The 11,421-nt window shown below is 42.8% G+C and overlaps 1 protein-coding gene across 1 annotated transcript; it reads right to left on the minus strand.

Annotated features, from left to right (window-relative positions):
- Positions 1-7,235: 7,235 nt before the first annotated feature.
- On the minus strand, positions 7,236-10,608 carry phlda1 (pleckstrin homology-like domain, family A, member 1). Its single transcript, XM_079335594.1, has 2 exons — positions 9,615-10,608; positions 7,236-7,492 (listed from the first exon to the last, which is right to left on the minus strand). Exon 1 carries the CDS (start codon positions 10,116-10,118, stop codon positions 9,654-9,656), a length of 465 nt encoding a protein of 154 aa, XP_079191720.1. The 5' UTR covers positions 10,119-10,608; the 3' UTR covers positions 7,236-7,492; positions 9,615-9,653.
- Positions 10,609-11,421: the final 813 nt, after the last annotated feature.

Consider the following 11,421-nt stretch of genomic DNA (forward strand, 5'->3'; position numbering starts at 1 on the left):
TTTTTATATCCTAATAGCACATTGCACAGGCGGCTAATGGCTAATTATGTAAAGTGTAATGGTTTAGAGTCAGAATGGAAATCTGAAGTATGAGATTATCCATTTGAGGTGGCCCATCATCCTCGACTGCAGCCGACTGAATCATTTCCCTCAATTTTTAAAATCAGATATCCACGAAAAGGCACAAACAAGTTGGACTTGATTCCGTCACAAAGGCGTAATTAAACACCATAAAGTGAATTCACACCTCTCCATCCTACGCAATCAGGGAGAAGCTAAATCTGCTCTTGTTCTCCATGCTGATGAGCTACTTCACCGTGTGACGGAGTTTGTGAAGACACTGTGACTCCAGATGTCCAACAATAATCTCTCTCTCGCTCTCTCTCTCTCTCTCTCTCTCTCTCTCTCTCGCTCTCTCTCTCCCTTTGCGTACCTGTTATCTCCTCCCCAGCTACTTTGAATGAGAGGCGATGTGAAGCAGCTTCGTCCTCAGCTCTGAGCGATCTGTGATTACGAATATATGCGATAAGAGCTGCAGCCGAGTCCATCTTATCTGAGTAATGAACATCCTGAAGATGATTACAGCCATTATGCAGCGGACAGCAACACTTGTGTGCGGAAACAAAAGTTTTGTAAAACAGAGACAGCAAACATACGAGAACATAAAAACAGCACAAATTAGAACATTAACTCTCGGTCCTTTGCAAAGGTTGGCATGCCAACCGATAAAGCACATGGAAAACAATACATTAGCAGTACTGGTGGACATCTCTGACCAGCTGATTGCTTGGCCCATGTGAGACGTAAAAAAAGAATTACGACTTCATCAAACAAATGAATGTCCCTGTTTCTGTTCAGCGTGCTGCAGGAGGCTGTGCTTGCTCATGCATGAGGCATACACGGTCGCACACCACACCACCATGTGTCATGCATCATGCTAACACATTAGCAAAGTTTCTGCATCATGCAAAGACCCTTATCTCTATAAATGCAGGAAACCTGAGGCCACAGTCTGCTTTGCGCAGCGTATTTTAATGGGAACTTAGAGGAGACAGTGTACATGCACCATGCAATCATTGCACTCAAATATGTTTGTATCCTTTTGAAGGTGATATATTTATGTTAACGCTAGCGAAAGTAGTCATTTACCGTTTTTAGATAAATGTTGTGGCTGATTGTCAGCTCACACGATACGATGGAATCGTTTGCGATGCATAACCAAAGCTCTTAAATAACGTGCTCACACAGTACGACCCCGTTGTTCAAGCATGTTCAGGATGGAACATCTTCACATGCTCTTTTCTTCCACGTTTTAGATAAAAACACCAAGAACTAAATGAGCAAGATGCTCATGCAGATGAGCATGCGCATTTGAAATACCACGTGAATGCAGCATAACAAACTGCCGTGCTGTGACGTTTTTTCCATCTCAAACACGGTGTTATGGTTTTCAGAATTGGACCCAAATGCACGACACAGAAACAGAGCAAGCAGTCTTAACAATAGTTTCATATAACAAGGGGTAGAGACACGAGTGAACAAGATGAGCGAGAGTCCAAGCTCATAAGTGAGCGGTGAAACAACAATCCAGGAGACGATCCCAAAAACCTGATCCCGACAAACCGGTGAAGTGTATTTCATTGCACTGGGACTTTAACTTTTATTCATTCATGGATCCTCTGAGACTCTCTGCAGCACTCAGCAGGTCATGCAGCCTAATCACATACTATGTGTGCAAGGATCACGAAGAATATCCTGAGATTTCTAAACTTATGAATGCAGAGCGATAAAATCAACAAGGCATGACAACTTTGATGTGTGACGGGCAGAGCTGTGGCTTACATACAAATGTTCTGTTTATGTGGCTGGACAACGATCCACAGTCTCTGAAGGATTCTAGTCAGGCTCCTGGGGGGCAGTGGGGGTGTGTGTGAGGAATTCATTTTGAAGACTTGAATGTTTTAATAACAAGGAAATCAAAGAATGTGTGAGACAGAGGTGATGTGTTATGCCGCTGACAGGACGCCACGGGGAAGGAGAGCGAGGAGTCAGAGAGGATTTGATTCAACGCTGTGTGGTCGTGTCTGCAGAAAAGAAAAGCAGGACAGTCTGGCTCGGAGGAGGAGGAGGCTTGTCCGTTAATATAACTTCATCATGATGGCTTGTTGTCGCCCAGACTGACCACAGCTAGATAATGACGTCAACAAGCAGTCCAGTACTCGCCATCCATCAAGAGAGGGCTGCAATGAAGCGAGTCAGTCAGGCTGGTTCTTCCATGCATCCTGAAGTTTGACTTAAAGCTTAAACAATCTCTCAATGACTCAGTGTTTGAGGCGCATTTATCCATTTTATCTTTAACGTCAAGTCCTGGTGATGCTCAATGATGAAATCACATTCATTCACATCGACGGGCAATTTAGAAAAACATAGAATTTACCTGATGTGCACGTTTGTATTCCTCTTCTTCTGTGCCAGTTCATCTAATGCCTTAGTGTCAGGTCCAGACTTTGTTTTCTTGGTGTTTTTCGTCTTGATCTGATCTTTGACCTGTCCTTATTCTTTTGATTTGGACACCTCCGCTTGGACGATGTGATTTAGGGCTGTTTTCCTTTATTGGATAGGACAGTGGATCAAGAAGGAAACCAATGAGAGCAAGAGAGAGAGAGAGAGAGAGAGAGGTTGGAGAATAACATGCGGAAAAGGAGCCACAGGCTGGACTTGAACTTGGGCCGCCCGCTGAAAGAACTATAGTGTCTGTACATGGGGCTCAACCTAACCGCTAGGACATGTGCACCCCCACACTGACATCTTCAAGTAATCAACAGGAAGGACAGTTAGAAAAAACGAAAAGAGCAATATCACACTGTTGGTTTAATTCAATGACAGGAGAGAAAGATTGGACATTTGCTTGATTGTTTCAAAAATAGCTCTGAAATTATTCAGTAACATCTCGACAGCTAGATTCTTCAATGCAAGCTAAATACGATTTTTAAAAAGGAAATATTTTACGAGCAAAAATCTTCTTTGACACATTGATTTTAAGGCTCCCACCAGAGGTCAAGAGGTCAAATTGGGATGAATCCCTGTGATTTAAAGGGCTCATGCTGCACTTAAAGCTCTTCAGAAGTGACACATGCACAGCCGCCGTCACAGGTCCGTCCTTCCTCACAGAGCGATGAAGATGTGAGGAATACGTTGGCGGTCAGCCTGCATGCCAAGACGGCAGACCCACAGAGGCTCTTTATGTAATGTTTGAAGAGCAGCTGCTGCCGTTCAAAGAGACTCACCGACACGTTTGAGAGATGTCAACAACAAGGACGCTGAAACCCAATCATGTCCTCAACAAGCCTTTTTCCTCCTTCGTGGGCTCACTTGAACACTGACAGGGTTTTTACTTTACAATCTGTTGAAGAGAGGATTACATCACTCTCTCTTATTAGTCCTAAAAATATCATCAGTTCAGTCATTATTGGATTATTAAGTGGGTCACGCAGACAGTTTCAGATGAGCTATGAAAACACAGAAGAAGAGCTTGTTAGTTTCTGTGGGGCTTAAATATGTGGTTGTTTGTTTGTTTGTTTTGATGAAAACGAACTTCACGCTGACCGTCGTTAAGACGACCGAGCGAAACCAACCTGAGGAAGAGAACATGTTTACAGATCTACATGACGTTTTGATCACAGCAGCACATACAGCAACAGTACGGCAGCTTTCAGCAGCGGTTCCCACTTCCTCATGCAGCGGTCTTTCACGTAACATCCAGGGTTTCCATGGCAACGATAAACATGTTGTGTCTCTCACAGCGGCTCTGTCCTATATCAGGTCTTTGTTTATCTCGTTACAGTCAGGGCCTTCGCTGCTGCAGCCTCAGGTGGTCGGGCACAATCAGCAGCTTGTGGTGGATAATGTTTGCGCATTTTAAACGCTGTCCCTGCACAGTCTGCAGACTAATTTTACCAAGCTTCTCTTCATTTGTGCACCTGTGACTTTAAGCTTTAACAGGAATATCACACACTGGTTTGTAGGCTATTTGGAGTCTTTTTGAGTTTTGGCTAACATACATGCAGCGACCTATCGATCAACCAGCCAAAAACTCATCTGCCAGGTAAGTTCATTTTCTGAGGCCTTTGAACCAGACACTAAAAGTTCAAGGTGTGAAATATTACAAGATGTTTTTGGATTGCATCATGAGACGACAGTACAGACTAGAGGAGACGCAGTATATCAAGGACTGGAGAAGAAGGTGACTTTTAATTCCAGACTGTAATATTCATGGAGTCAATCTGCCTCCTGACACAGCGATGTTCCTCTCCAGCTCAGCGAGACTCTCATGTGTCAGAAAGGATGCCGTCATGTGCACCGAGTTTAATTGAATTAGCTCGGCTTTAGACAGGAGAGCGGCAGGAGCCACGCGTGCATTTGACATTACGTGCTGGCAGTTTATCTGAGCGGCAACAACTGGCAGTGAAACCTAATTCTCCACGCTGCGGCTACTTTTAGAGCAGGAAACAGGAGGTGAAAGGTTCAGTGGTTGTACAGCATGAAAGGCCGCAGAGCGACAGAGCAGCAGCTAGTTACACCGGTCACTTAAGTGACCCCGCTGACCCTGCAGGGCTGTGAAATCCATCTGTACACAAGAAGGCAAAAGAAACCACAGAGACGCCGTGCTGTTTTTTTTGTTGTTTTTTTTTTAATGGAATGTATCTTTTCAAGGTATGAAAATAGATCTCACATTGAAATAAGAAAGAGCTATAACTGTGTGTGTAATGATGGCAACAGGCAGGCATGTCAGAGAAGCATCACACCAGTCGCATTAGATACTGTAAAGGGCACAGCTATTACCCTGTGTGGGAGATGACAACAACACTGAGGCATGTGTTGGTTGGCTGCGATACACAGGCGAGACGGGGAAACAGCGGTAAACACTTCCAGACAGGAGGAAAAAACATGTGGCTTAGTGAAATAAAATGTTTTCAGACAGCAAGACATCCCTGCATTATAAAATAAAACAACCACACTGAGGCTGAATCATAACATGCGTCACAGCAATCACACATTTCAGTTTGATCTTTGCACAGTTACTTTTTCGCCTCCCTCGCTGTGGTCAAGTTGCAGTTTTCTGACCATTTCTCAAAGGTAGAGCTTTAGGAGAGATCAAAAGGACCTGATTGGTTGTGGTAATTTTTAGTGGGAGGGGCCATGTCTGTGTTAGCTTAATTTAGCAGATGGTAATGATTGAATTTCAATGAAGAACTCCTTTGCAATAACAGCAAAGTCAACAGAATTTGTGATAGTTACAAAGTGTTTATTTTGTCCATTATTTAGTCCCTATTGAATACGCAGAACTATCAGGGAAAGGTTTCTTTAGCGAACTGTGAACACTGTGAGACGCCATTTATTTTTTGTTTTTCCCGTTCAGTTCAGCATTTTCTGCGTTCAGCATCCGCTGGTCAATATCACGTTTCCCCCATACGACAATCATAAATCAAGACGGGGCGGCACATGTGATGTCATTTTTGTAAACAATAATGACGGAGTAACTAGCGAGGAAAGCGACAGTGCTGTGAGAGACTTTCATAACCCAGCGACAGTAAGGTCAGAAGGTGGTGGTGAGAAGCGCTACCGTCGCAAAAGAAATGCTAATGGACGCCGACGCTTATATGACAGTTTTTACGTTGACAGTTAGGAAAACAGAACCCTGTAGCAGCACAGCGTGGACTCATCATTTCACCAAACCCTCAGGAACACACGATTTCTCTGTGCAGCCTTTGGAAGTATTCAACATGGTGCTCGCCATGCCAGGAAGACTGACACAAAAGAGACATCTTTAAAATATGAATACATACTTTTTTTTACTTGCTTTTGTAAATTCAAAAGGTCCGATTAAAACCACAGGTCTAGCTTCATGCTAGTGAATTACTGTTGTGCTGTTGATGTGCAGATACAACAAGGACTCGAATGTGCTGAATGGTTTGTAGAAAAAGGAATCCACACACCTTCACGACATACGCATCTCTTAGAGCCTGATTATAACGTTACTATAAACAGGGCAAGATGGTAAGCTAATGTAGCTCAGAGATTAGCCTGTCAGTGTCACTAATAAGAGATCTTTGACAAGCAAGCCAATTAACTTTTCAACAGTCCGTTTTACAACTTGTTAGCTTCTCCAACTAGCTAAAGTTTGATCTCGGAGTTTAACACGGGGGAAGTTTAGTGGTTATAAGTCAGAAGAAGAATTAGCTTATTTTGTCTTTTACTTTGAGACTGCTAGCACTGAACCAGACGACACCGCTCTCTAAGTCGTCCCCAAAGATTAAGAACGAATCCAACCACTTCAAATGTCTTTATAGTAGCTGAACTGCTGAAAATAAGACACCATATCAATACGCGATAGAACGGACTGATGGCACCACATGTACGGATCAAATGATCAAATGAGACAGTTGGAGAGGACCAGCGACAGATGTGGAACATCAGGTGGTCTAACTTGTGAAATGGTGGCAACTTTGATAGGTTGGGGTTAAAATAGTGGGTGGGTTACACTAATTACAATTGTGTATGCGTGCTACAATAGGGACATGGTGTAAATCAAGCTCATAATGTAATTCTATAATGACTTCTTGTTTGCACAACAAAGGAGAACTTAACTTTAATGGGCTAAAGTCGTGTTTAACAATCGTCCAGACCTAGCATAGGCGGACTTCCGAGAATTGTTTTGCTGACGTTGTAATGGCCACTAGGGGGCACCACAAAGCAGTAAGTGTAAAAACAAGTGAAGATAGTTCCTACAAGGATGCTTGCACAGACAACCGATTGGAACAGCTGAAATCAGACTGCAGGTAAATCCGTGCATCTACCTCAGATTTAAGACTCACAAAAATGTCGTAGATAGCAATTTAAAAAAAAAGATGGAAAAAGACGCACTGGAGCTATTAATAAATCAAGTGACTAATCAGAGAAGCTCATGGTGAATCTGGGGTATTTCAGTGAGCTGTGACTCTGCATGAGCGAGAGAGAAAAGTCTGGAAATGATTCTTTGGTTCAGTTGAAAAATGGAAATATGGATAAAATGACACATTTCATCTGTAATTAAAGGATTTGACTGACGACACATCTTTCTCACATAACTATATCTATGCTTATTTCAGAGAAGTTCTTGTCAAACATGTCGGCTACAAACCTCCACATTAATATTTCCTGTTCCTCTCCAGCAACAACCACACTGAACATTCAACAACAATTCAACAATTTATATAGAAAATATACGGTATATACACATGTAATAAATAAGGGATAAACCCATCGCACCGCAGAATTCAGGTGTTTTCTCACATGCTTTTAGTCCATCAGTCTTTGTGAAACAAGTCTCTGAACAGGAAGGGGGCGCTGGTCAGTGGGAACCACTACATGGAAGAGGGGGGCTCCAGGAGAGAGACGAGTGAGAGGTGCAGCCCGGCTCGGTATTCGTCCTCCGGCTGAGTGTCCAATTAACCTGTGGATGCAATCAATTAGACGTACTGCAGACTGATGGGCCTGACACAGGAGGTAATCTGAAGTCACAAGAAACATAGACTCAATATAAAGGGAGCTCCTCAGGCTGCACATTTCATTTCAACCAGTCTGAGTCAAACCATCGATGCTACTCAACCTGACAGAAATAAGGACGTTTGTACAGAAGATATTTTAGGCCAGGATTGAGCCATCTTCGTTGTTTACTTTGTATTATGTTAATAAAAAAGTTGCAATGTATGAATAGAGTTAAACTACTCACAGGAAAATTGTTTTTATGTTCGCATTTTGAGAATTAAGTCTAAATGACTAGACTGAATTTGAAAACGTATTCATCCATGCACTGAGATCATGTAAAGCAGGGATTCATTCTTTAAATGTAGACAAACACTGAGCCAGAAATGCTGATTATAGGAAACTTTTTTTTTTTAAATCATTGACTGTATATTAAGATGGACAGAGCACCAGCTGTCTGGGAGTGAAGGCAAATGATTTAGAGCTCCCCCTGCTGGCTCACTGCAGTATAGGTCATAAACCTGCCTCCTCCAAGGTAACAGACGCGACATGGGTCAACCTTTAAAGTTGAAAAACATTTTTGTCAAACTTGGAGTCTGCTGTGATGTGAAAGTGCTGACGTGACCTCATGATCGACAGCTCTGTTGACAATTGCAGCTCCTTGCAGCGTTCTTTGCCAGAAAGCAAAACCAATTGTTGTAAAAATGAACTACACAGTCACTGAACCTGAGTGATCTCTTCACAGGTGAATTTTACGTGTGCTTCCGTTAGCAAAAGGGCCGGACGTCTGGCTCTAAATTACGTCACCAGTGCAAGATATCACTGCCCCGAGTGGGAGCATTTTGACTTCATTTTATCGAACAAAAGCAGACAGACATGTTGTCCATATTCATACACAGTCAATGGTCAACATTTTTTAAGAATTCAAATAAATAAACACTTTCTGTTTCAATTGATTTTAAATTTATCTGACAAAAAATAAACTAGAATTACTACAATTTGAAGATTTTTAAAATTTCCTAAATCCTTGTAACTGCATAAGACATGACCTCTGACCTCAATGGTAGCTGCAGCCCTGCAGTATTTCATACTATATAAATGTATATTTATTTTTATATTTGTGCTTTTTTAATAGACATTCATGTCTAGTTAAAGAACAGATGAGTCATGTTTTTGTCTCTTTGAGGGTCCAGTGTTTTATGCTCATAATGCATCACACCAACTGAATTCCTGAATCATTGCTGCCATATATTTAGTCTTTCCTTTTGTTTTGCTGCACTGAAATATTGGTGTGATAACAAATCACCACGTGCAACAGAAAGCCACGTGCATGGAAAATATTGGCCAAACACAAACTAGGCAGCTTATTTCAAAGATACGCACACGTTTGAGTGAGAAAGACAGCTTGGGTGTTCAGCTGATGTGAGAAGCTGCACACACTAGCTGTGATGAGACTGAGCTACAGCACAGATTAGAGCGCACTAGAGTATTTTGGAGTCATATATGCATCAATTTAAACAAATCTGACATTTTATTAGACGTTTTGGTGCAAAATCTGTTTGCGTCTTTACCCCAAAATCAATCCTCAATGATTAAATATTATTATCCTGTTTAAAGATTGCGCCCTTAAACATATCCAAATGTTAACTAGAAGTAATTTCAAAAGGTTTGTTTGGACAAACATAAATCCCGCAAGTTGTTTCCCATCATGAATATTGAAACTCTGCCAATCTCTGCGCGTAAAGCCATTAGGATTCGGAGGAGCCCTCCTTGAGTGAAATGTCAAACCTGCCTGGAAATGGATATCCGGCATGTTTTCCTGCAGAGGGTTTCACCTCCATGAGAGGGGACATACAAAGAGGCTCCCAAACTTTTCTTTATACAAAAATAAATCCACATTTTGCTCCCCTCTGGAAGAATATTCACTCAGTGTTTAATCTGTGAGGACGAAACAGACGTCCTCGTTCAGGGCACAAATATCCAGGGAATCAAATTTAAAAAAGGGTCCTTAATTATGCAAGGGGATCCCCAGGTGGTCCCCGGACCTGGGGACCCCCTCCTCAATAACGCTCTCTCTGGAGCTGTCTTACCGCTAATGGCGCACCAACGTCCACGGGTCTCGCCGCAGGTCACGCAACGTTTGGCGCGCTGCGGACCGTCTTCTGTCCGGGCATCTGCACCACGAGCAGCTGCTGCTTCTGCCGGGTGGACTTGACGGCCAGGATCGCCTGCCGGTTCTTGTACTGGACCATCTGCAGGGTGATCTCCGCGTTCCAGCCCTCGTCCTGCGGGCACCTGAAGTCGACCTCCTTCCCCTCCGTCATCACAACCGTGAAGTACACATACTTTCCCTTCCGCTCCACGCAGTCCACCGTCTTCATGTTGGCGAAGTGCAGCTCCTTGACTTTGCCCACGTCCCCGTGCTGGTGGTGGTGGTGATGTTGCGGCGGGTCGTGCTGTTTGGGCGGCAGCAGCAGCACGCCGTCCTCCGTCAGGACGCAGTGCTTCTTCTTCCAGAGCTGCAGCAGCCCGTCGCTCCGCTTCTCCAGCAGCCCCTCTTTGAACACCTTCCTGCCGTTTTCCAGCATCTTCATCTGGACGCTTCAGACTTCCAGCTTCACTGCTGCTACTTCTTCACAGGGCGGAGGAGAAGATCGATCAACGGATGGATGTACAAATGGAGGGCTGTCTATCCCGGAGCAGGTGGAGACATGAGCCGCTGCTGCTGCTGTGACTGCGGTGGGTGTAGTAGTGTGTGAATGGTTGTAGTGAGGAGGAAGTCTGCCTGTCTGACTGTCTGACTGCCGGTCACCGTGTGTGAGAGGGGCGGGAGGGGTCTGCTGGAGATGTGCACCGCCCACCTCAGTGACACCCAGCCCCCCGAGATACGAACTACAATGACAGGTAATATTTCAAAAGGATGCTACTTAGTGATTTTTTAAAATCGGGATTTAGAATTTAAAATGTACATTGGAAATAAAACATTTTTTTAGGTTCCAAGAATACAAGTTTATACTGTTGTACTCTGAGCTGTGTTGGGGAGAGGGGGCAGTTCTCAGTTTTCTTCCTAACTCACATATGGAAGCCCAAAGAGGACATGCATAAAGTTTATTTTACTCCAATTCCACACAAGTAAATACAAATGCATTTCTTTTAAATGAGACTCTGACTTATTTTTCCAGTTACCTCAAGATCCTTGCTTGTGTTGTTCTTTTCTCTGATGATTTGGATAAACGTGTGAATTGTAGAACATCTCAAATCCACTCAATCACTGGAAAACCATGCAGCATCATTATCCTAAGAGCAAAGGGTGAAATAAGTTATCCAAAAAACAAAACATCCAAACATTAAAAAACTCATTAAAATAAAACATTTGTGCTTTTACCTTTTTTTGTGGCATTTAGCCCATCAATTGTGTGTGTACTATCTCCTCTGCCATCTTTATTAGAACTGAAACAGGTTACTGAGTTGTTTTGGTGTTTTAGGTGCAAAAGACAAAGAACAATAAAGGAGACTGTAGAAGTAAACAGAGTCACTGCAGTGAACAGTAGAAGATTAAATATGTGCAGGAGGAGTTAGATGTGTAGGAAGATGTTTAGTGCAAATATCTGTCTTACAGTATCGAATTTAGCAGTTTGAGCAATTATTAAAGGAACACTTTGTAACTCTAACACCTAGTGTTTAAAAAGGGTACTGCAGTCCAAATTCAAAACATTGCAGAGACTCCATTTCAGTGTGCTGCTCAGTTTATGAATTAAATGATGACTCATCTCTCATTGAGCTCTACTATTTTAGCCTCATTCTAAAATGTCAGGATTCTTTTATTGGAGTCTAATCTTGAATGCAGAGCTTCTGATTTAAAGTGGATTAATTTCTGTCTAAGAATAATTACGTTAC

This window comes from Symphodus melops (genome assembly GCF_947650265.1).
Source record: "Symphodus melops genome assembly, chromosome: 22".
Lineage (NCBI taxonomy): Eukaryota > Metazoa > Chordata > Actinopteri > Labriformes > Labridae > Symphodus > Symphodus melops.